The sequence below is a fragment of the Selaginella moellendorffii genome, unplaced genomic scaffold (genome assembly GCF_000143415.4).
Source record: "Selaginella moellendorffii unplaced genomic scaffold, v1.0 SELMOscaffold_22, whole genome shotgun sequence".
In the NCBI taxonomy this organism is placed as follows: domain Eukaryota; kingdom Viridiplantae; phylum Streptophyta; class Lycopodiopsida; order Selaginellales; family Selaginellaceae; genus Selaginella; species Selaginella moellendorffii.
In genome coordinates, this window is record NW_003314283.1 from 711,993 (window position 1) to 734,821 (window position 22,829).

The 22,829-nt window shown below is 42.9% G+C and overlaps 6 protein-coding genes, 1 long non-coding RNA gene and 1 pseudogene across 11 annotated transcripts; 1 reads left to right on the forward strand and 7 right to left on the reverse strand.

The window, feature by feature from the left end:
• Window position 1: 1 nt before the first annotated feature.
• Window positions 2-1,757, reverse strand: LOC9642598 (BAG family molecular chaperone regulator 4). The gene is made up of 5 exons (XM_002973641.2): window positions 1,242-1,757; window positions 875-1,131; window positions 648-794; window positions 348-580; window positions 2-278 (listed from the first exon to the last, which is right to left on the reverse strand). The coding sequence occupies exons 1-5, from the start codon at window positions 1,459-1,461 to the stop codon at window positions 263-265; spliced, it is 873 nt and encodes a 290-aa protein (XP_002973687.2). The 5' UTR covers window positions 1,462-1,757; the 3' UTR covers window positions 2-262.
• Window positions 1,758-2,259: 502 nt separating this feature from the next.
• LOC9642599 (G patch domain-containing protein 11) lies at window positions 2,260-4,528 on the reverse strand. Of its 3 annotated transcripts, none has more exons than XR_002992778.1 (7): window positions 4,418-4,528; window positions 3,514-4,053; window positions 3,362-3,427; window positions 3,142-3,250; window positions 2,790-2,990; window positions 2,531-2,718; window positions 2,260-2,479 (listed from the first exon to the last, which is right to left on the reverse strand). XR_002992778.1 is itself a non-coding variant. In XM_024678413.1 (5 exons), the coding sequence occupies exons 1-4, from the start codon at window positions 4,517-4,519 to the stop codon at window positions 3,191-3,193; spliced, it is 768 nt and encodes a 255-aa protein (XP_024534181.1). In that variant the 5' UTR covers window positions 4,520-4,528; the 3' UTR covers window positions 2,777-2,990; window positions 3,142-3,190. The 3 variants fall into 3 exon arrangements, 1 of the variants encoding a protein (XP_024534181.1); XR_002992779.1 differs by having other exon boundaries at window positions 3,137-3,250; XM_024678413.1 differs by lacking the exons at window positions 2,260-2,479; window positions 2,531-2,718 and having other exon boundaries at window positions 2,777-2,990.
• Window positions 4,529-4,686: 158 nt separating this feature from the next.
• Window positions 4,687-6,533, reverse strand: LOC112347492 (annotated as a pseudogene).
• A 419-nt stretch (window positions 6,534-6,952) lies between these two features.
• On the reverse strand, window positions 6,953-12,758 carry LOC9642601 (IMP-specific 5'-nucleotidase 1). 2 transcript variants are annotated; one of them, XM_024678588.1, is made up of 8 exons: window positions 12,289-12,758; window positions 8,318-8,530; window positions 8,105-8,261; window positions 7,705-8,048; window positions 7,577-7,658; window positions 7,485-7,502; window positions 7,290-7,419; window positions 6,953-7,235 (listed from the first exon to the last, which is right to left on the reverse strand). In XM_024678588.1, the coding sequence occupies exons 1-8, from the start codon at window positions 12,691-12,693 to the stop codon at window positions 7,145-7,147; spliced, it is 1,440 nt and encodes a 479-aa protein (XP_024534356.1). In that variant the 5' UTR covers window positions 12,694-12,758; the 3' UTR covers window positions 6,953-7,144. The 2 variants fall into 2 exon arrangements, with proteins under 2 accessions (XP_024534356.1, XP_002973690.2); XM_002973644.2 differs by lacking the exon at window positions 12,289-12,758 and adding an exon at window positions 8,621-8,679.
• LOC112347545 lies at window positions 10,513-11,761 on the reverse strand. 2 transcript variants are annotated; one of them, XR_002992803.1, is made up of 4 exons: window positions 11,616-11,761; window positions 11,421-11,501; window positions 11,140-11,368; window positions 10,513-11,075 (listed from the first exon to the last, which is right to left on the reverse strand). It is a non-coding gene; the product is annotated as an uncharacterized LOC112347545 (long non-coding RNA). The 2 variants fall into 2 exon arrangements; XR_002992802.1 differs by having other exon boundaries at window positions 11,421-11,761.
• A 514-nt stretch (window positions 12,759-13,272) lies between the features above and the next one.
• Window positions 13,273-14,464, reverse strand: LOC9642603. The gene is made up of 2 exons (XM_002973646.2): window positions 13,829-14,464; window positions 13,273-13,762 (listed from the first exon to the last, which is right to left on the reverse strand). The coding sequence occupies exons 1-2, from the start codon at window positions 14,462-14,464 to the stop codon at window positions 13,397-13,399; spliced, it is 1,002 nt and encodes a 333-aa protein (XP_002973692.1). The 3' UTR covers window positions 13,273-13,396.
• A 6,090-nt stretch (window positions 14,465-20,554) lies between these two features.
• On the reverse strand, window positions 20,555-21,817 carry LOC9642604. The gene is made up of 2 exons (XM_024678432.1): window positions 21,167-21,817; window positions 20,555-21,103 (listed from the first exon to the last, which is right to left on the reverse strand). The coding sequence occupies exons 1-2, from the start codon at window positions 21,815-21,817 to the stop codon at window positions 20,702-20,704; spliced, it is 1,053 nt and encodes a 350-aa protein (XP_024534200.1). The 3' UTR covers window positions 20,555-20,701.
• Window positions 21,818-22,414: 597 nt separating this feature from the next.
• Window positions 22,415-22,775, forward strand: LOC112347493 (FKBP12-interacting protein of 37 kDa-like). The gene is made up of 3 exons (XM_024678433.1): window positions 22,415-22,429; window positions 22,490-22,648; window positions 22,698-22,775. Exons 1-3 carry the CDS (start codon window positions 22,424-22,426, stop codon window positions 22,773-22,775), a joined length of 243 nt encoding a protein of 80 aa, XP_024534201.1. The 5' UTR covers window positions 22,415-22,423.
• The last annotated feature ends 54 nt before the right edge of the window (window positions 22,776-22,829 follow it).

The window sequence follows — 22,829 nt, forward strand, 5'->3', positions numbered from 1 at the left end:
ATCCAAAACATTCGCGCTTCTTTTTTATTACCACACACAACCCCATTCCGCAAAAACAAATGTTTTATGATACTATACAAAGAATTGCGCCTCCTCCTTACCATAGCTTTTCCATTCTTTCTACAAGCTCCAATTTTTTCTTCTTCTTTCTTCTTCCTTCTTCCTCTCCTTGCTTGCACCAATTCGACAATCACGAAAAGATTGATCTCTATATATGATCGAGCCTTGAATGACCACGCCACCAATAAAACTTCACTACCTTCTATGTGAAGAGCGCTCTGGAACGAGAAAAAACCCAGAAGAATCGTTAGAACTATGGCAAAGAAATCTCGAAAACTCGTACAAACCTCTCCCAATCGGTCTCAATTGCTGTGGTAGCCGGTTTTGGAGGTGTGGAGATGAAATTCCCTGCCGATGTTTCAAAGGTTTCCCACTGGGTCGTGACAACAATGGCGGCCGCGTTGCTGCTACTGGACGAGTTTTTCGCGGGGCTTTGCTCCTTGGCTGCAACACTTGGAGGAGACGAGTTCTTCATTTTCAACGCGTCGAGGGCTTCCACAAATTTTTGGACTCTCCTGACCTTCGAGACAAAGAAACAAGCAGAGAAGTCAAGCACTCGCATCAGGAATCCAGATCCAAGGTTTTACCTGAATCCTTCTTTGGGCTTTAGCGTCACCAAAAGCTTCGATCCCATCCAGCTTCAGCAGCAGCATCATCAGGGCCTCGGTTAGCGAGTCGAATTCCGACTCGGGGACCTCGACTCGTCTGTGAACATCGTTCTCTACCGTCAAAACCTGCAAATCCGAGAGAGAAGAAACACATAAGCCGGAGAGAAACGCTAAGCAAAGAAAACAAGAAAAGAGAGGAGTAGTACCCTTTCAGCAAGCTTATCGACCTCAGACTTAATGGCCGACACAGCTTTGGAGGTCCTCAAGATTCGTTCGTTGTGTCGGGACTCCTCTTGCTTCCTCTCGCGACTCTCGGGATCCTCGATGAGCACTACTTTCGCCTTGTCCTTCACTCCAACTAGATGCAAGTAATCGCCACTGTCCTTCTCCTTCCCTCTGTAAAGGATCCTTTGCTCCCGGGCTTGCAACCCAGTCGGCTGGACGAGCAATTTCTTCAAATCACCTGAAACACCACCACGAATCTATCAGCAATTGAGCTGGGCGACACCACACAGATCTAAGAACACCCACAAAGCAAAGAAAGAAAAAACCAAACCAAGAACAAGAACTTACCAAAAGTCGCGTATGGAGAGATCGTGACCTCGTGATACACTGCCCCATGAGAAACCTTGACACGAATCGTCGCCCCGGACATGCTCTGCTCGGCGGTCTCGTCCCTCTTCTGGACCAGCATTCCACCCGGCCGCATCTCCCAATCGATCTTCTCGGCTGGAGCTCCCGGCCGCGCCATCGCCCGCATTTCAGCATACCCTTTCTTCTTGGATTCCCTCATCTACGCTGTATGCTGCTCTCCTAGATCTGGCGCCAAGAAATCTGCTGCTGGCTCCAGCGCCCCAGTGACGCTCTCATCCAGCCCGGAATTGGAGCCACATTTCGGAGCTCCGCGATGGAATCCGTCGCTCCCCCTGCTTTACACTCGTCGCTCGCGACCAAACCCTAGCGGGCAAACGGGGCCCAGTGGGAGATCCGTCGCTTTCACTCGCAATAAAGCTCACCAGCAACGGCGACTGCTCGCGGACATCGCCGCGATCGCCACTGCGACTCTCTCTCACTCCGCCATAGCCGAGCTCGCCAAGAACCCTAGCGCCATAGCCGCCACAGCTGCCCGCCATTTCTCTCTATATCCCTAATTACTCCACTCCCTGCCATAGCCGGGACAGGGAGCCACATCGCAGCCGTCCGTTTGAAAATCCAACGGCTCACATGAGTGCCACCTGGACGAAGATCCAACTGCAGCAATCCGACAGGGCGGGGTAATTCTCCACGTGCACCGTAAATGTCGGTGCGTGGGATACATCTCAACCGTCCAGGCGAGCAATTATTCGACGGTCGAGATCGCCACGAAATATTTCCATTGTCCGTTCTATACAAACCAAATCATATGACCAATCGTTCAATCAAACCTCCACGAAAAAATTTTCCATGCGTGTTTTTAGACATTCTCAAGGTTCTGGGTTTCTAATTTCTCGCAAGACATCACTTCTTTCTTCCACGAGTCTCTTTCTCTTTCCACCATTTTTTTAAGCGTCTCGTGACCCGAAAGCCTGGGCTCTAGAGAGCCAAAAAAAAAAGCAAAAAGAACTCGCGATTGGTGGCTACAAGCCCAAAGCAAGACAAGTGAATGAATGCTGGAAATCTCTTACGTGGTAAAAGTCACCAGGCCAGCGCGAGCGATCGATCGATCAAAGCATCACCGATCTTTGTCTCCCGACTCTGACTCGTCTACGAACACAGCGTACAGAGCCACTGCAGCCTTTACCAAGAATCATAAACCTGGGAACTGTAAAAAACTGTAGAGAAGTGACGTCCACGAACAAAGAAATAATATGCAAAGGCTCTACCTTGGAAGTCGAGGAAGTAAAAACTCCACGTACACTACAGTCGCGTCCCGGGATCGTAAAATCTCCTATCACGAAGAAAAAAACAAAGCTTTGCTGCCATGGCCGACGTGTGACTCAAGGATAGCAAGCACCGACACTTGGCGTAGATCCAACGAATCTTTTCTGTTCCTTTGGCGAGCTCCTCCTTCCTGGTGGGTGAAACATCACACACAAAACGCATACCCAGTAAGAGCTTCACGAAGGAAAGAAGAAGACCCACCAAAAAGGCTTGCATTCTTTTCTCTGTTTGTGATTGATCGATGGAACTCTCCATCAGCAAAATTTGGAGTCTCTGCGAAGATTCTCAATCCTTCTTCTTCTTCTATTTTGCTTTGGCGTAATGCTAGCTTTACTGTTGTTTGCATCAGCGTCGGCCTGGTGGGGGCATCGGTCGATGGCATGTCTCTCGCCTTTTGACAATCTGTACCACAAAAAAAAAAAAGCAAGCCTCTAGTGAGTGTTCTTCGAATTAAGAAAGACTACCAACTTAAGAAGCCCACGCAATCAAAAAAGAAAAACAAAGAAAAAAAAACGAGAAGTGGCATGTTTCAGTGCTGCCATGTTTACCGTACCAAGTGTGCTGCCAGAGAGCAAAAACTAAAAGTGGCTGCGACCATGTCGCTAGTGAGCATCTTCGTCAAGCCCCGGACACGAGCCCTCCATTTCCTCTGCGGAATCATACTGCAATAACGTGCAACTTGTGATGTTAGCATCCGACATAATCTTTCGTTTCTGTCCTTTAAGAAAATTAATTCTAAAACAATTCCTGACTGATCCACGTCTAAGCATTACCTTGCATCCACAGTAGACGCAATAGAAAAATCGCCTCCGCAAGTCCTCTACAATTCTCATCAAGTCCTGCCGAGCACACAAACAAGTTAAGCACGATCTCCACAAAAAAGAAACCAAGCCAAGAAAACGAAAAGAAAGCGAGCACTAAGTACCTCTTCTGTCACCACAACCTCGTCTTCCTCCTCCTCTTTGTCGTCGTCTCCATTGTCATCTTCTCTCTTGACTTCTCCTCGCGAAATTCCAGCAAGCTCCTCGAGTTGAGCCAGTGCCGAGGCCGCCTTTTTGTAGTCACGACTTATCTTTCCAGCCTGCCAAGAACTCCTTTGGCGATCCTGGAAATCTCTGCGACTCACGTCATCGATCTTCCTTTTCAAGTCCCGCTGGATCTCTTGTTGCTTCGCTGCTCTCGCTTTGAATCGTCGCTCCCTCTCGTCAACCCCGAGTCCCGTCCGGGAGTGTTTGACATCAACCTTGAGTGGCTCCAGAGCTCCTTGTCCGTGCTTGCCGAGAGCTCCACCGGGCTTGTATCCCATCTGCTGGAGGAGCTTAAAACCGATGTTGGAGGATGGTATCGCCGTGTTTAATCCCTCCGTGAGCTGGGCTTGCTCGGACTTTTTCGCTCGCTCGCGGGACTCTTTACGTTTGTCTTTCCAGTGCAGCTTTCCCTTGCTTTCCTTCGTCTGGCTGCTTGCCTGAGAAGTAAAACAAAACTCTAAAGTTTAGTGTCATGGTTGGCACGCCACGCAACGAGGAACATCGACAAGGTAGCAAAATCCAACCACAAGCAAGAAGAATTTTTTAAAAAAGCTGCGTTGCAGCCACCAGAAAACAAGCGAGGAATTACAAAGTGGAGAAACAACAAAACCAGGATCGAAAGGAGACCGTAGCCCAAATGAACAAACAAAACATCGAAGCCAGCATAAACAACCAAAGAAAAACGAACAAAATCTCTCACAGTTTGCTAGCATGCTTTCACAAAAGGAGAATGCATTAGGCTAAGGAAGAACGCACAGAACAACTCAAGAAAATCGCTAGCACAGGCAAATATCTACTCACCGCTGGGATTGGCGCCTTCTTCTTCCCATCCTGGAGGTGCTTTGGATCCAAGAAGCAGCCCAGATCTGCCATGTAGTCATCGTCCTCTCCTCCTCCCTCCATTTTTCCAAAACCCTAAACTCACAATGCTGAGGATATTCGCCCTTTACTCGATTTATAGGTTTCTCTACTAAATTTTAGTATGATTTACCTTTGACTGCTGGACAGGAGTCCACTGTATCGAAAACGAGCTTTGGTCTGACAATTGGATTGATTTTGTAATTTCTAAACTATAGAACTACTAAGATTATGAGACCAATCCACCAAACATGCTCCATCAAGCTCATTGTTCCCTCCAAATCCTCCTCCCGGGGATTCTCCAACTGTTGAATCCTTTCGTTAATCCTCAGAATCTTCTCCTCTATCTCCAGCCTCTCAATCTCGATATTGCATATTTGAATCTCCTCTCTCAATCGATCTTTCAGCGTATTGTCCTCTCCGAGTGAGGGAATTAAGAATTTGAGACCCGTCTGAGGCTCAAGATCATGAAAACTACGCTTTGCAAACATGGCCATTACCTTTAATTGTAAACCCTTACCCTAATCAGGTAGTAGTGCTCCATGCCCTTCGAGATCCGGATCACGATGACACCACAGCTCTGTGCCAAAGTTCCTCTCCACTTGGTTGAGTCTTGTCAGGATCTTTTGGATCCTTGCAAGTGAGAATCTTGTTGCATACTTTTCTCGTGCTGATATGCTGCTAGTATATAATATTTCCAGCCTTAGTAATATAAGATTCGCAATTCAGCACACATTAAACGGACTTCCTACCACATGGACGGTTTATTATACTTAGATCAAACCAAATGATTTTCTGTGATGGCAAATGGATGATCACCGCATTTGGATCCGAATGGCACGATGAGGGTGACTTCTGGAAGTAGAAACCAGGTCGCATGGAATGGTTCACGACTGCTGGTTCGTGTGACATACGACCAGCGAAGGTTTCTAGATGCAACACAAGGGTACCTTGCGTACTCCACCAGATCTTTGTTCCCAGTTTCCTCTCCCAGCTTCATCAGCTTCTTTTGGAGTTGCAAGATCTCACCTTCGGTCTCCTGGATCATTTCACATGCTTTGTCCACGGTCCCCTGAAAGCTTGCATTATCGTGACAAAAGATGACACAGAGATAGCTGTAGTGCTTGTCTCTCTGGTCGTTTATTTAGGAAGGAAAGGAGATCATTGACAAGGACGGTGTGATCAATCACTGCTTTGACAAAGGCTACAAAGTCTGGGGATTCAACCACACTCTTGAGATCCAGGCAAAACTCACATATAATGCCTCCAACTGCTTCCGGAGCAGCTGGTGTTTAGTGAGGCTTGGAATGGATTTGGCAAATCGCAAAGAGGAGTCCTCCACCAAAGCATCCAGATAGTTTCTCAAGCAAATCATGTAGCGAGCAAACAGTGGGGGATCCATGAGACTTTGAATGCTCAACATCACGTCCTCAAACATGGCATATCTAGGATTCTTTTGCTTCTCTTTTTCACTCAAGACATAGCTTCCCTCAACAATTTCAAGCAGAATATAAGCAGCCTTTGTGGAGTTTACATCAAAGCGTAAATGGAGTCTTTTTGTTCTAGATGAAATTTCTGAGACTGGTCAGCGAGCAAGAGGGGAAAAGGCTGTTATTGCTCCCTTCTCATTGGGCTGTACTGATACTTAACCTTTTAATAGCCCATGCATCAGTAACTTTGGATATCCTAGTAAAATCAGGATGGCATTCAAAGGGAATGATACAAAGGCAAATCAAACTTTGGATAATCTTTCAGCTAGAACATCTTCTATCTCTCAACTGTTACATCCCAAAGGTGCTTATGTAATGGGACAGTTCAACTTTCATCAAACTTTATACTTGTGTGACCTTGGACAAGTAAAAGATGTTTTCCATATTCTTTATAGATGCCCACAATATCAGCAAGATAAAGAGATCATCCGGCTTTGCTGAGTGATTCATAAATCTTGGACAAGTCTTTCATATTCTTTATAGATGCCCACAATATCAGCAAGATAAAGTGGACCATACGGCTTTGTTGAGTGATCAAGATTCTTTCAAGAGCCTTCAAGAGGTTGCATGGTTAATAGAATGGAGAGGATGAACATTAGAGGGAAACTGAGTGCTCAAGATTTGTTCTTGCTTTGCATTCATATAAAGGTAAAACAAAATTATAAACCTGAGAAAAAGACTTCGCTCTAAAACATTTAAATTTATTATATAATAATCCTTAAACCATAAACATGTTTAAAAGTTACATTTTATTATAAATGAATGCATCATATTTTCTATCTCATAGGGTATCTTCTCCATGTTGATTATTTTTAAATTGTTATTGGAGGAGCTCAGGGCAGTGAGGGAAAGTATATCAGTAATTACAATCTACTCAAAGTGGTCTTATGTCTCCAAAGTCAAAACATGTATTATTGTTGACTTTCAAAGTTTCAACGATGGGGAGCTTTCAAAAAACAAAAAACCTGCTTTTCTAAAAGAAATTAAATTTAGCAAAGACTTGATATTTAGTTGGTGTTTCAGAAATATAGATCATAAACATGTTAGTATCATATGATCTTGGCACTCTTGCTTAAATGGCTCAAATTTTCGGAGAGAACGTTCTTGGTTTCATGATTCTTCTTGATTAGTTACTACTGGTTTCTATACATATTTGTACAGCACCTGTGAGCTCTCCTCTTCATTCGATGTAAAGCGTGAGCTGCGCCAGTCTGATATCGTTGTGAAGAAGCCTCGCAAAGAATCCCGTTTCTTCTGGATTGGCCACCCATCTATCCCATCCCAGTGTCAGAAATGACGAATGAAGAAGATTTCTTTATACTTACAGGACCGCGCATCTGGATCGAGCTGCCGAGTCGTTTCCACTGACTGTAAATCGGTCCCCAACGTGGAGTGTCTCGTAAGGCTTCTTTCCAAGGTACTTCATCAAAGCTCCAAGCCCGATCGACTTGTTTCCTATATGATCAAAGACATCGAAGTTAAAACGGAAATCAGGGAATAGCAAGAATGTGAAAACTTACCAACATCCACAAAGACATCTGCATTCGGCAAAAAACAAGAAACGAGGAAACGTTTAGAGCACAGGAAAAAACTGTCAAAAAACTTTACATACCACTGCCTCCGTTAAAAGCACAAAACGGTAGCTTGGACTCCACCAGATGGACTTGAACAGTCAAAGCCATCTCCTCCAGAACCTGAGAAAACAGGAGTGAATCAGCAACAACAAAAAGCTTTGCCTACCTCGTAAATCGTCGAGACTTTGGGGATGACTCCGACGGCCCTTGGCTTCCGCACAAAATGAACTGGCAAATTCAAGCGTGCGGAGGCCGACTGGAGAGCGCCTTGGGCTTCATCAAGGAGTTCTTCGATTCCCTCTTCCGACCACTCTAGCATATCTTTCGACTTCCACATGTCGTCTGGGACAAACTCGAGCCGGTACTTGTTGTTCACCCGGAGGAGATAGTTGCATTCTCCTCCCATGACGTGAAAGTACCTGGTGACTCTGGAAGCAAGCTCAAGCTCTTCGAAGGCTGAAAGCAGTCCAGAAAATCGGTCCTCGAATTTTGTAGGATCTCCCGGATAGCCTGCACGCACAACGTAGTAAATACAAGTTCTTTTTATCGAAAGAACTTCACCATACCAGCTGCTGTGAGAATCGCAACGTGAATACCACGTTGCATTAGCTTGATAATGTGCGCGATCATCTTGTTATCGCGCTCGATGTGGTGACCATCGGAGTAAATGGTACCATCGGCATCAAAAGTTACCAGTGCCAGTTTTTCAGCAATAGCATGAACCTGTGGAAACGAAAGTTTAACGCAGGGAAGAAAGAAGAAAGAGTTTCTTTGCCGACCTGTGCGATGTTTATGACATGACGAATCTCTGCAAAGTTTGGAGGCACGTATCTTCTCCTCGAGAGAGACGCAAATTCATCGTACTCATGGAAAGCTCGGACGAGAGGCAAAGGTGTGTAGAACCTCCCGACGGAAGGAATCAATCTGCTCAGCGTGCTACGCATGGGATCTTCGCTGTGTTCTTTGATCCATCTCTCCATTTTCTCCATCACCTACACCACGCAAAGAAAAAAAAAAAACAATCGAAAGAGAAAAAATCAATGGTGTGGTCCATCGAAAGAAATATCTTCTCGCCAGAGTACCTGGATGGGAGAATGCGTGGAATGGAGCGAGATGATAAACTCGATGAGCCCATCTTGCTCCTTCATCGACCTTTGCGCCGCAAGACGTGAGCATCGGTGACGCTGCTAGCTCGCGAGACGTGAGCGTCCTCCAGCACCTCCCTACTGAGCAGCATGCTCCATCGCATCTTGTGCTCGGACGATCTCACCTCTGGATCCCCGCCCTCGCCTTGTTCTTGCGATATTTCGACCCCATTCCCTGCTGGCGCCGGCTCCTCCGCCCGGATTTTCTCCAGCCGCTGCTTCAGATCCACGCCGCCGGAGCTCTCCACGCCCACGGCATTTGAGATCGAGCACACCGAGCAGCGCTGCCGCCGCCGCTTCCTCGCCAAGAAGATCTGGAAACACTGCGATTTGAGGCCGATTCTGGGGATACATTTGCCGGTGAATGCTGTGTGGAGTGTATCGACGCCGCGCCCGCCGCCGGGAGAGGCCTGGATCACAGCGAGCGCCATGAGCAAAGGGTTTAGGGTTCTTGGCGGCCATATATCACAAATAGAGAATATTCGCTTGCAGCTGTTGGGAATCTAAGGATAAGCACTCCAGCTAGTGGGGGAGATAGAATTCACACGTTGTATCCATTGGCATATGCGAATGCTTCTTTAGTACACTACATCTTTTGTAAAGTCTTGCCAGTTCCCAAAGTTCTATCCACATCCACCAAATTTTAATCGATGAACACTCTCTACATTGAAAATTTTTCATACCTTTCTGCGATTTCCTCGTGTTGCTGGAATGTTGCTATTTTTTCTTGCGCGTTTTGACCTTACCACCCATTTTCACCTCCAAAACTTGGCAGCATCTCGCTGATGATTTAAAGATTATCAAAGTGAAGGTACTTGATAAGGAAGAATAAATCCAGCTAATCCACAGCAAGATACCTTAGAGTCACCTGAGAAGAAATGTCAATCCATGTCCATGTCTATGTTGCTTAATATTCATTTCTTTTTGGCGTCGCAATACGCATTACCCCACACAGTGATATTCAGCATCTGAAATTTAGGTATATAATTTGGGTATTTGACTGATATCTAAAAGCTCCAATTCAAACTGGTGGAGTCAGCTGAGTGGTTAATTTAGTCAAACAAGGCAGCAAAAATGATCAGGAAGATGAAGATCCATCCATGCAATTCAAAATTCTTCTACGTTGAACGATTCTAAGATATTCCAAATTCAAATTTTGCTTTCGTTTAGATGGTGTCCTAATCAGTCCTCAAGAATCAAATCATTCTTGAATATGACTTGTAACTGAATGCTTGGATGAGAACAAATGAGGGATTCTAGAGCTAGAAGAACAAAAATTTCGTTCCCAAACTTGAGCAAGATGATTTGCATCTTTCTTGCAGGACTTCCAATGTCCCAGGAGATTGACAGCGTCGAGCCCACGGTCCGGACGACATTCGAGCGATTTGGACCAATTCTAGATCTCCAGGTATACTCTTCTTCCTCCCATTTCAATGCTACATTCTCCATGTCCCAGATCCTCACCGGGCCTTCTGGGACTACTCTCGGTTTCGGATATATTATTTACAAGGACAATGAAGCAGCTCAAGCAGCGATCAACACAATGGATGAGCAGGTTTTGCTCGGTCACAAGATCATCGTAGATAGGACTGATCGTGGACACGGCAGAAGGTTTGCCCCAGCCTACTAGAAAGGTAACTTCTAAATCGAAGAAACCGCAGCACTCTTTGTGACATTGATCTTACACTCGTCCATGACAGCTGACACGGCTCTTCGAATAAATCGCAAGAACAAGCCTGCATTCCACACTTTTTTACAGTGATCTCTCTTCATTGGCAGTGTTCAAGAGATTGATGACAGCCTTTCCTCCCCTGAAAGATCAATACAACTAACAAGAACAGAGACAAAAATTTACATATGTGATACGCTTGGGCAATCACTCAGAGAAGCCCTGTGCTGATTACATTAACTAGAAGCCGCTAACGAGAAAGAAAACGCTATCTTTGTCCTGTCCGCAATCTTGCAAGCTTGCCTTCCCAGTTCGAGAGGAGCAGAGGTCCAGAGACGCCAGCAAACACTCGCATTTCCTGCAGTGCTGCGGTAAACGCCGGCATGGAGGACAGAACTTGTTTTCGGCTCCGGAGGTTGTTTTACAAGTCCATGACTTTGAAGAGGTGGAGCACCGTGTCTTGCTGCTCGAATCTACACAGGCTTGAGACGAGAGTGTTGCACGAGACCGTGTCCCCTCAAGCCGCCAAGAGTAGATTCTTTATGTGCTGAAACCTGTCCGAAAACAAGAAAGCGAAAAAGGTGGAGAAAGACTTACTGGGTAGGCGTTAACGTGTGTGGAGAGAGTTTCACTAGGATTTCCTGGAGCAAACCGAGAAGCTCAGCATGCGCAGTGCTGTTCGACTCTTGGATTATACATTGGTTGGTTCCAATGATTGGATTCCTAGATGAACACAGTTGAATGGCTTCTGTTAAACCGTGTTACACAAGAACTTCAAAGTGCTTACCAAAAAATTCCCGTGCTGCTCTTCATCTGAGGCCATTATAGCCAAAAGGTTGCAGACTTCACGAGTCAGCTCCCTTCACATATGCTCCAGTCTTGACAGCACCATCTGGTTTTCCCCAGGTGGCAAGGAACGGAAGATGGCGAAACACCATTTAAAAAAGACTCTCCATGAGCTCAGTTGTCAAGAGGCCCACTCAGTCATAGCTCAGTCATAACGTAGAACGTTGTCTCTGTACATCAAAAACTTAAGCACTGTCAATTGTATAGATTCAAGTACATTACCCACTGTCACGAGCAGTCAGACTGTCTTCACTGTATATTTTCCAAGTAACGATGCTTGCTCACTAGCACTTAAACATATCGCTTGCCGTACAGACGGAGGGAACGTGCATAGAAGTAATGGAATCCACAGCGAGTGCAAGCAGCGTAACAAATCCATTGTCAGCCTTCACTCTGAATGCGACACGAACAAAATACCTGTCTCAAAGGCGGCATGATTTGAACTTGCTGTGAAAAATAGAACATATGCCGTCAGTCTAAGGATATAGTTGCGCAAGACCAGCAGGATATCGGATCGACATCAAATAGTCTCTGTCCTCGAATTTTGAAGGATCTCCCGGATAGAATACCACGTTGCATTAGCTTGATAATGTGCGCGATCATCTTGTTATCACGCTCGATGTGGTGACCATCGGAGTAAATGGTACCATCGGCATCAAAAGTTACCAATGCCAGTTTTTCAGCAATGGCATGAACCTGTGGAAACGAAAGTTTTCTTGTTAGCAACGCAGGGAAGAAAGAAGAAAGAGTTTCTTTGCCGACCTGTGCGCTGTTTATGACATGACGAATCTCTGCAAAATTTGGAGGCACGTATCTTCTCCTCGAGAGAGACGCAAATTCATCGTACTCATGGAATGCTCGGACGAGAGGCAAAGGTGTGTAGAACCTCCCGACGGAAGAAATCAATCTGCTCAGCGTGCTACGCATGGGATCTTCGCTGTGTTCTTTGATCCATCTCTCCATTTTCTCCATCACCTACACCACGCAAAGAAAAAAAAAAAAAACAATCGAAAGAGAAAAAATCAATAGTGTGGTCCATCGAAAGAAATATCTTCTCTTCTCTCTTCTATGTTCTTGCTCGCCAGAGTACCTGGATGGGAGAATGCGTGGAATGGAGCGAGATGATAAACTCGATGAGCCCATCTTGCTCCTTCAATCGACCTTTGCGCCGCAAGACGTGAGCATCGGTGACGCCGCTAGCTCGCGAGATGTGAGCGTCCTCCAGCGCCTCCCTATTGAGCAGCATGCTCCATCGCATCTTGTGCTCGGACGATCTACCTCTGGATCCCCGCCCTCGCCTTGTTCTTGCGATATTTCGACCCCATTCCCTGCTGGCGCCGGCTCCTCCGCCCGGATTTTCTCCAGCCGCTGCTTCAGATCCACGCCGCCGGAGCTCTCCACGCCCACGGCATTTGAGATCGAGCGCTGCCGCCGCACCTTCCTCGCCAAGAAGATCTGGAAACACTGCGACTTGAGGCCGATTTGGGGGATACATTTGCCGGTGAATGCTGTGTGGAGTGTATCGACGCCACGCCCGCCGCCAGGAGAGGCCTGGATCACAGCGAGCGGCATGACCAGCTGAAGCAAAGGGTTTAGTGTTCTTGGCGGCCATATATCACAAAATAGAGGATATTCGCTTGCAGCTGTTGGGAATCTAAGGATAAGCACTCCAGCTAGTTAGAATTCACACGTTGTATCCATTGGCATATGCGAATGCTTCTTTAGTACACTACATCTTCTGTAAAGTCTTGCCAGTTCCCAAAGTTCTATCCACATCCACCAAATTTTAATCGATGTTCCTCGTGTTGCTGGAATGTGGCTATTTTTTCTTGCGCGTTTTGACCTTACCACCCATTTTCACCTCCAGCATCTCGCTGATGATTTAAAGATTACCAAAGTGAAGGTACTTGATAAGGAAGAATAAATCCAGCTAATCCACAGCAAGATACCTTAGAGTCACCTGAGAAGAAATGTCAATCCATGTCCATGTCTATGTTGCTTAATATTCATCTCTTTTTGGCGTCGCAATATGATAATCAGCATCTGAAATTCGATGCCAAGTAAAAACTACGGATTTTGCGATAAAACACGATATTGGATATATCAAACGCGATGTTAGATACATTATAGGATTCTGGTTCCTTGTTCATCTCTAACAAGGTGCCACTTTATAGAGCGCGAGAAGCCACAGGCACTGATCAGTGGTATTTTCTGACGATCCCCCTCAGGTACTCCCAGCCTCCACTCTGATACGCGAAGTCCTGCAGCGATTCATCGAGGCATTCTTCCTCGAGTTGAGAGCAACTCTGGCTTGTTATGTGCCACACCCTGAAAGGAACGTCACGGGTTCTGTCCACTGCCCGGCGCTCCACAAACAGCTGCTGTAGACCAGCGTGGTCTTTCCTGAGCAGCTCAACAAACTTGGTGTTGCCACACACGAAAACAATCCTGAAGCAGCTAGCGTCTACGTCGAAGTCAGTGGCTGCTTCTGCAAACAGCTGAGCCGACTCCACACATTCCGCATCATCCTGCTGGCCATGGAGCTTGAGCCATTCCGGAATAACCTGCGAGGACAAAGAAGAAGAATCAATACTATCGATCAAGTAGAAACCTTCTTCATTGAAAATCACCTTCTTGCCTCGGGTTGGCAGCATCGCCTTGAGTCGCCCAAACAATGTAATCACCCTCCAGCCCGGTACCTGGTCGTAGTTGTGGTGCACGAACAAGGCACCGAGGCGGAGACGCTTGGCCACCCAGGCGCCCAGCTCCGTTCCTCGGAGGTGAGCATCGTTGAGCATCTGGTAGGCAGCCTTGTCGCACACGAAGATGTCGCTCGTCTTCCCATCCTCGTCCAGAGGAGGGGCCCTGTTACGAACTGGAAAGAAGCCATACTTCATAGCCTCCACCTCGTCAAGTCCGCTGGGGTGGAGCTTGCCTGGAATGGGAACCCAGCCAGTGGCCTCCTCCTTCTCCTCCGTGCATGGACGCCTTGGGGAGGCGTCGCCCCTGCTGCTGCGCCTGCGCTTGGGGCTCCTGGAACGCGGCATCTCGCCCGAGCGTGGCCTGCGGGAGCTAGAGGCATCCATTCTATCGCCGTGCCTGCGCTTTCCCGAGCGTCGCCTGCGCAAGCTAGAGTCATCCATTCCATGGTCGTCCCTGCTGCTAAGCCAGCGCTTTGGAAGCCCAGGTGGCCTGCGATCCCGAGGCCCGCGCTCTGGCCTGGCACTTGCGTGAACGTTGCCTTCGCGCCTCGTCGTCCGACCCATGCCCTAATCTCCGAGGTTAGGGCTGTTTGATGATTAGGAGTTAGAACTTGACGGTGATTCTGATGCCTTAATTTCTACATCGTTTGGCAGCGAGTGCATTCTTGGATTCGGTGTGTTGCTACTGCACTTTGTTTGAATTTCACAGCAGCGTTTTCCTTGGAACAAATGAAATCAAAGGTTATCTAGCAGCCTTTTGGATTGAAGCCTTGTGGATGCACAATCCACAACGCAGTTTCAAGTGGCAACAAACAGCATCTAAGAACTCGAGAGTTGCGCATGAGAGTTGTGCAATCAAGGTGAAGATTGCCATCCAAAGAACCCTAAACAGCAGCAAAGTCCCAGTAATCTTGCAGAATACCTAGTATGTCTCCATAGAAGAAAGGATATTGACTGGTAGCTGCTGGACTAGCAAACAATTTTCAACTTCTCCATTGGCAGAGGTTTGTTGCTGGACTAGCAAACAATTTTCAACTTCTCCATTGGCAGAGGTTTGTTGCATTAATATTTTCTATCTAGAGACATCACTGTTTTTGGTTTTGGATGGTGAAGGTTACGACAAGGGAAGAATTAGACATCTGGAAAAATACTCCCTAAGTTTCTTGTAAGAGAACTCTACTTCTCTTTTGTTCTACTTCCTGTCTATATTCTGAAATGGTTTGACAGGCACAAAATGGTTGCTTGTGGCTGTTCACAATGAAAATATGGAAAGTATGAGTGTATTTTCTCACATCAGCAGCCACACATACGAGGCAATTGCTAATAAAGCTCTTTCCATTCTTCTATAAGCGTTTTGTGTTTAGTTTTTGATTGAAATAGTGAAGCTATGAATTTGAAACAAATTAGCAAAGCAGGCTAACATGCTCTCCTTGTGTATGCTTCTCTAGGTATGGTCTAGTAGAAGCGTAAGCATATTGACACTTATTTCGTTTTAGTTGATAAATTCATCACAATTTTGGTAGCCACTTGTGAGATTTCAAAGTAGCTGCTATCTACAGGTGAGACATAGTGGCTTTTCTCACTAATACTGGTTTGAGTGGTCTATACTACACTAATATGATAATTTGATTATTTTATACTTTTGATGTCCACAAATAAAACCTTAACTTAAGGTGTAAATAATTTTTTAACAAACTAAAAATAACTTTCTATTAACTCTCTTTTATTATTTTACTTCTTATCTATATTCGGAAATGGTTTGATAAGTAAAAAATGGTTATTATGAATGGTTCCTTTGTTTATATTTTTTTCTTGCAAATTTAGCTTTAGACCTCCCCTAATATCGAAGATTAAAGCATTAGCAGAATGGACAGGTGGCCTATCAACCAAAACGACCATGGAATGGATCGCAGGCCAGAGCTTATTCTGAATGAGTATATTTAATAAAAAATTTATTTCTAAAATAAAACACTTAATTAATTTTTTTAAGTATACAATTTTGAAAAACCTTGTTTAATAAGTTTTTTTATAAGTGATTTTATTGATAGCAAATTCTTTAATATTTTACTACTAAGTAATATATTTTATGAAAACATTTAAATTTCCATCAAAGAATGTTATGAGAATGATCTTAGAATGTTATGAGAATGATCCCAGAAATTATCACCGTGTACGATTTATAATAAAATGATTTTATGAACACAAACGAAGAATTTTATAACAAAATTAAAAAAACAAAAACTTAACTGCCAAGCTTGAGCAAAATTATTTCTCAATTATACTGAATATCTCCTTTAAATACTGAGTTATACCATTTATGTATTATTCTCCTTCACAAAAATTCATTCAACAATATTAAATATATTTAATATATGATATAATTTATTAAAACTTTCATTAAACTTTAATTACAATAGGCTTTTTATTATTATTTGCAAGAAGCATGCAATTTCCAAATGCCTACATAATTTTTACTTTAATATATATTAATTTTTATAATCTACAACACCCACTATATCTTTGGGATGTTTTGAAAAATCAAATTTTTTGTTAAAATAAACATTATATAAATACCACTATATCTTTGGGATGTTTTGAAAGATCAAAACACATGGTGTGTTAATAATAATAAATTTTAAATTTCAAAGATACTAAAAGCTATGAAGATTCTTTCCTTCTTAGAATGGAAAATCAACACTAGAATTAATATATACTAAATGGGAATAAGAAACAAAAATAATTTTCTTATGTTAGTATTGGGATTGCAAGCACTTCCCAGATCATATTACTTTGAGCTTCCATACAAAAACTTTCTAGGAATCATGACCAAGGTGAAAGCTCCGAAATTGTGACGAATTTATCAACTAAAACGAATATAACATCCTGGGATCATTCTCATAATATTCTTTGATGGAAATTTAAATGTCTTCATAAAATATATCACTTAGTACTAAAATATTAAAGAATTTGCTGTCACTATTATCACTTATAAAAAACTTATTAAACAAGGTTTTTCAAAATTCTATACATAAAAAAAATTAATTAAGGTTTTTATTTTAGAAATAAAATTTTTATTAAGTATACTCATTCAGAATAAGCTCTGGCCTACGATGCATTCCATAGTTATCTCGGCTGATAAGCTGCCTGTCCATTCTGCTAATGCCTTAATCTTCAATATTAGGGGAGGTTTGAAGCTAAATTTACAAGAAAAAAATATAAACAAAAGAACCATTCATAGCAACTATTTTGTGCTTATCAAACCATTTCCGAATATAGATAAAAAGTGAAATAAAAGAGAAGTAGAGTTCTTTTACAAAAATGCCACTTAGGGAAAATGGTTGCTTATGGTTGTTCACAACGAAAATATAAAAAGTATGAGTGTATTTTCTCACATCAGCAGCCACACACACGAGGCAATTGTTAGTAAAGCTCTTTTCATTCTTCTACAAAGTAAGTGTTCTGTGTTTAGTTTTTGATATGCTTTGAAACAGCTTCATTTGAAACAAATTAGCAAAGCTGGCTTACATGCTCTCCTTGTGTATGCTTCTAGGAGGCCTCTAGGTATGGCCTTATAGAAGCGTAAGCATCCATTAGTCCTTATGTAAATTTCATATTGACACTTCTTTTGTTTCAATTGATAAATTCGTCAGCCATTTGTTAGATTTCAAACTACATGTGAGATATGGTAGCTTTTCTCACTAATACTTTGAGTATAACAGTTCCATTCAATGAAGATGTCCAGCTCTTCAATTTTGTGTGTTTGTGATGCATATTTTGTTCTCTATGATGGGGGTGGCAGTGTCTTTTCTCTTGTGATACAAAAATTGTTTCAACTTTGTAGAAGTTGAGACAACTATAGGTACCTCTAATGTGTTATTTTGTCTAGAAACGCAAGCTCTACCAATTAGGTATTTATTTTCCTAGTAATAAGGAGATTGCTGCTGATTTAATGTTGAAATGGGAAGAAAAAGAACATACTTTGAACCCAAGAATAGATTAAAATGCCATGTAGACCATCTTGTACCCACAAAAAAAATGCAAGTCATCTTGCTCAAGCTTGGCAAGCAAGTTCCTAGTGTGTTCACCCAGTTATAATAAGTCACACTCCATCAAGCTCGGCAGAACACGTCACGTCTTTATACCTGTCACGTCTTTATACCTGAGACACTAGAGGTATATCCTTTGTACATGCTCTTTTTTCGAGGGACGTTTGGATGAAGAAAGGCCTAACCCTAATCTGCAATCCGGGAATGCATCGGGGAGAGAGAGAGGAAAATTGAGTCAAATATCAACCAATATAAATCCTAAAAAAGAAGAAGTATATAAAGTCTAATGGTGTGCTTATTTAATTGTTACTATTTGGGTATGGAATTCAAAGTACATTATCATTATGTTTTGCCACTGTCATTAGGGCCATCAATAAAATAAAGTGGGTTGGACACTTATAGCATTAACAAATTCATTGAATATAGTTAATTATTTGATATTTCAATTATAAAATCATGGTAAATTTTTATATATGAAAATTGTATTGAAAATATAATATAAAGGTATTTCAATATATGTATGCTGTCTCACATTTGGATCATAAATACTGAGCTTAAAATATATTGTTAACATTGTTTTATTCTTTATAAAGCATTGTGATCAATCTATAAGTAAATGTATTATAAAGTATGAGCCTCCATGCGTTTCGAATTTGAATATCCTTGAAATATATTAAGTATTTATAAAAGTTGGGAGCTTGATATTCCATGTGCAATCAAGCTATTGGAAAATGTCAAAGCACAAGTTTCTCACTTCTAAAATTAGGTAACCTCATGTTCCGAAAGACCTAGTTATAGAGAAATTGAAAAAAAAAGCAATAGAGAGCTTTATCTAGAGATGAGAAACTCCAAGTGAATATGTGAACATATATTTCTTTTGTATATTTTAATGTATGCAGTAGGGGGGGGGGGAACTAGTTAATATAAAGCTTCTTTATATACAATATTGATGGATTGATTAAAATTAAGCGGCCTTGTGTATGAGTTGTGTCAAGTTGATCATTAGTTGTTGTGGTGATGTGCATTTTGAAAATGCAATATAAATTTGGCTATGAGTAAACATTGGCTAAGGTAAGTAGATGGCTACACAATCAAATTTTTGACCTTGGTAGTTTAAAATTGTCACCAAGACAAAGGGGAAATTATTTTCTAGACATGTGAAATAAAACATCAAATTCAAAGAGTATTAAGCTAATGTATGGGATAAAATTTTTAGTACATTTAAATTCACCTATAATCTAAAACTTTATATGAAGGTTTTTGATCACTAGTCAAATTGATAATTATTTGAGAAACTTGAAACAAAATAATTCTCCATTCAATGGCATTACAAGTGGTGACTTCTATCAAACATTATCAATTATCCTACATGGTCACCAAGCACAATTTATTTTTACATCCATAGCATATAAAATGTTTTTTAAAAAAATTTAATTGCAAATAAACAAACTTAACCCTAAATTCCAGAATGGTTGTTTGATGGAAATAATTATACACTAAACTCTATTTTTCCATTTGATTCTATCTTTCTTCCTTCAAACTAATTTGAACTACTTTTAATATTGATTTTGTATTCCCATGCATCAAAGGCATTTCAAATGTTCAAATTGCAACAAACAGAGCCATTTTAACACCATTTAATGATGATACATTTTTAATTAAAAATAATATCATCTCTCAATTACTAAGTCCACTTTAAATTTACACTAATATTGACTTTATTAATGTTTAAGCATTTTGAAAATTTCCCGATTAAATGTTTTAACTCTATTACTCCATTTAGACTACCATTGCACAAATTGATATTAAAAGAAGATTGTATCATTATTCTTATAAGAAACATGTCTCCAACAATTGGATTATATAATAGTACTTGATCAATAAATAAAGCCAACTTTTTTTTATGGAACTCAAAATACTTTATCATTCATGCAGTATTTATTCTAACAAAAAATATGACCCTTTAAAAATATCCCAAAGATATAGTGGGTCTTGTAAACTGTAAAAAATATATATTAAAGTGAAATCTGTGTAAGCATTTAAAAATTGCATGCTTCTTGCAAATAACAGCAAAAAGCCTCTTGTAACAATAGTTTACTGAAAGTTTTAGTAAATTACATCATTACCTATTTTAATATTGTCAAATGATATAACACCTATTTTAATACATAAGTTGTATAACTTGGTATTTAAAAGAAATGGTTGAGGAATAATCCTTTGCTTTTGCCAACATTGCCATATGTAAACATATTACAATATATGTATGTTGTCTTGCATTTGGATCATTACTATTGAGCTTAACCTATTTTGTTAAGATTGTTTTATTACATGCTACTTTTTGTAAGGCATTGTGATATGGGCCTTCTGTAAAATACATATTTTGGAAGTCCGGAAGATAAATGCATTTTAAAATTTGAATATCCTTGAAATATATCAAGTATTTATAAAAGTTAGGAAGTTGATATTCCAAAAGCTATTAGAACATGTCACATGATGAGTTTCTCACTTCAAAAACTAGGCAAGTACAAATCATTAACTTTGGATTATCAACCTTCTCCTCTTCTCTTGTGAGAATTGCAGAATGGGAGATTGGGCAGTGTTACTAGTGTTCTAGAGAAAAAGAACCTTTTTCATTATTAATATATCTTGGGAATAGGAAACAACAGCAGTTTCCTTCCTTAAGCACACAGGTCTGTGTTGCTATAAGCTTCCATTCATGGAACCACGACGAAGGTGAGAGCTCTTCAAGTAGAGCTCAAACTCTTTCACCTCGTCGCAGGCAGTTTCCTGACGCTGGCCTCGGGATTCCACTCTCCCTCAGGTACGCCCAGCCTCCCCTCTGATACGAGAAGTCCTGCTCCGACTCATTGAGGCATTCTTCCTCGAGTTGAGAGCAACTCTGGCTTGTTACGTGCCACACCCTGAAAGGAACGTCACGAGGCTTGTCCACTGCCCGGCGCTCCAGAAACAGCTGCTGTAAACCCGCGAAGTCTTCCCTGAGCAGCTCTGCAAACTTGGTGTTGCCACACACGAAAACAGTCCTCCAGGAGCCAGCGCCTCCGTCGATACCAGTGGCTGCATCGGCAAACAGATTAGCCGACTCCACATATTCAGCATCATCCTGCTGGCCATGGAGCTTAAGCCATTGCAGAATGACCTGCCAGGAAAAGAAGAATCAGTACCGATCGATCAAGTAGAAAACTTCTTCATTGAAAGTCACCGTCTTGCTTCGGGTTGGCAGCATTGCCTTGGGTCGCCCAAACAATGTGATCACCCTCCAGCCCGGTACCTGGTCGTAGTTGTGGTGTGCGAACAAGGCACCGAAACGGAGACGCTTGGTCACCCAGGCGCCCAGCTCCGTTCCTCGGAGATGAGCATCATTGAACACCTGGTAGGCAGCCTTGTCGCACAAGAAGATGTCGCTCTTCTTCCCATCCTCGTCCCGAGGAGTGTCCCTGTTACGAACTGGAAAGAAGCCATACTTCATAGCCACCACCTCATCCAGTCCGGTGGGGTGGAGCTTGCCTGGAATGGGGACCCAACCAGTGGCCTCCTCCTCCTCCTCCTCTGCCTCCTCCGTGCATGGACGCCTCGGGGAGGCGTCGCCCCTCCTGCTACGCCTGCGCTTGGGGCTCCTGGAGCGCGGCCTGTCGCCCGAGCATGGCCTGCGGGAGCTAGAGGCATCCATTCCATCGTCGTGCCTGCGCTTGCCCGAGCGTCGCCTGTGCAAGCTAGAGTGCCTGCGATGCATTCCATCGTCGTCCCTGCTGCTAGGCCAGCGCCCAGGCGGCCTGCGATCGTCGTCCCGAGGCCCGCGCTCTGGCCTGGCACTTGCGTGAGCGTCGCCTTCGCGCAGGCAAGTCGTCCTCATGCCCTAATCTCGATTAGGTTGCAAGAATGCGTAAAATATAAACAAGGGATGATGGTGATCCTGCTTTGATTGGGCAGCTTACAAAGATTGTTTGGCAGCGTTGGATTGTGTTGTTACTGCACTTTGGTTGAATCTGTTTCTACCACACTTTGGTTGAATTTCACAGCAGCATTTTCCTTGGAACAAATGAAATTAAAGGTTATCTGGCAGCCTTGTGCCTTTACATGTAAGGAATTCTGTGGATGCACAATCCACCAACACCGTTTCAACTAAACCATGGTGGCAACACACAGAATCTAAGAAAGCAGTTGCTGAGTCGATCTAGGTGAAGATTGCCATCCAGAGAACTTTAAACAGTTCACTTCTCTATATTTTACTTCAAAAATACCAAGTAAGTTGCTCTTCCCCATAGTACCATCTGGCCCCAATGGGCTCAATCACTAAGAAGAAAGGAAATTGACTGGTAGCTACTGGACTAGCAAACAATTTTCAACTTCTCCATTGCCGGCTGCTTTGACATTTTCTATCTAGAGATATCAATGTTTTTGGTCTTGGATGGTCGTGCGTGAAAGATAGATAACTGCTATAGATGTAGAATTTACACGTATGAAGGTTAGTCTTTTCCAGACAATGGTAACACTGTCTGAGGTTGTGACTTCCAAAGTCTACAAGGAGCTGGAAATTGCGGAAAAGAAGGCCAAAGAGCTGACTGACGATCTCGCCGCTGTCCAGTTCACTCCGCACAGTAAAAACGGCAAAATGCTCATGGCAAAGTGTCGTACGCTGCAAGAGGAAAACGAAGAAATAGGGAGGGAGGCTTCGGAGGGCAAGGTTCGTGTCTTTCCGGTATCTTGGACTTGTTTCAAGCAGAACGTTACAGATACATGATCTGGAAACAAGGCTGGCTGTTCAAAAGTCGTTGAGCTCTGAATTGAAACGCGGTTATCAAGGTTTGTAATCTCACAACGAATCTCCTGAGCGTTCTAAAGGTTTAAAATGTTGCGCCAGAGCT

Excerpts from the sequence above, each read along its gene's own strand:
- LOC9642598 (XM_002973641.2), bottom strand. The coding sequence starts at position 1,461 with ATGAGGGAATCCAAGAAGAAAGGGTATGCTGAAATGCGGGCGATGGCG. Across the intron at positions 1,132-1,241 it reads CTCTCCATACGCGACTTTTG|GTGATTTGAAGAAATTGCTC; the intron begins GTAAGTTCTTGT and ends GTGGTGTTTCAG. Across the intron at positions 795-874 it reads TCGATAAGCTTGCTGAAAGG|GTTTTGACGGTAGAGAACGA; the intron begins GTACTACTCCTC and ends TCGGATTTGCAG.
- LOC9642599 (XM_024678413.1), bottom strand. The coding sequence starts at position 4,519 with ATGGAGGGAGGAGGAGAGGACGATGACTACATGGCAGATCTGGGCTGC. Across the intron at positions 3,428-3,513 it reads AGGTTGTGGTGACAGAAGAG|GACTTGATGAGAATTGTAGA; the intron begins GTACTTAGTGCT and ends TGTGCTCGGCAG. Across the intron at positions 3,251-3,361 it reads GCGTCTACTGTGGATGCAAG|TATGATTCCGCAGAGGAAAT; the intron begins GTAATGCTTAGA and ends ACGTTATTGCAG.
- LOC9642601 (XM_024678588.1), bottom strand. The coding sequence starts at position 12,693 with ATGTATCCCCCAAATCGGCCTCAAGTCGCAGTGTTTCCAGATCTTCTT. Across the intron at positions 8,531-12,288 it reads CCACGCATTCTCCCATCCAG|GTGATGGAGAAAATGGAGAG; the intron begins GTACTCTGGCGA and ends TGCGTGGTGTAG. Across the intron at positions 8,262-8,317 it reads ATGTCATAAACATCGCACAG|GTTCATGCTATTGCTGAAAA; the intron begins GTCGGCAAAGAA and ends TCGTTTCCACAG.
- LOC9642603 (XM_002973646.2), bottom strand. The coding sequence starts at position 14,464 with ATGGGTCGGACGACGAGGCGCGAAGGCAACGTTCACGCAAGTGCCAGG. Across the intron at positions 13,763-13,828 it reads TGCCAACCCGAGGCAAGAAG|GTTATTCCGGAATGGCTCAA; the intron begins GTGATTTTCAAT and ends TTGTCCTCGCAG.
- LOC9642604 (XM_024678432.1), bottom strand. The coding sequence starts at position 21,817 with ATGAGGACGACTTGCCTGCGCGAAGGCGACGCTCACGCAAGTGCCAGG. Across the intron at positions 21,104-21,166 it reads TGCCAACCCGAAGCAAGACG|GTCATTCTGCAATGGCTTAA; the intron begins GTGACTTTCAAT and ends TTTTCCTGGCAG.
- LOC112347493 (XM_024678433.1), top strand. Across the intron at positions 22,649-22,697 it reads GGGAGGCTTCGGAGGGCAAG|ATACATGATCTGGAAACAAG; the intron begins GTTCGTGTCTTT and ends AGAACGTTACAG.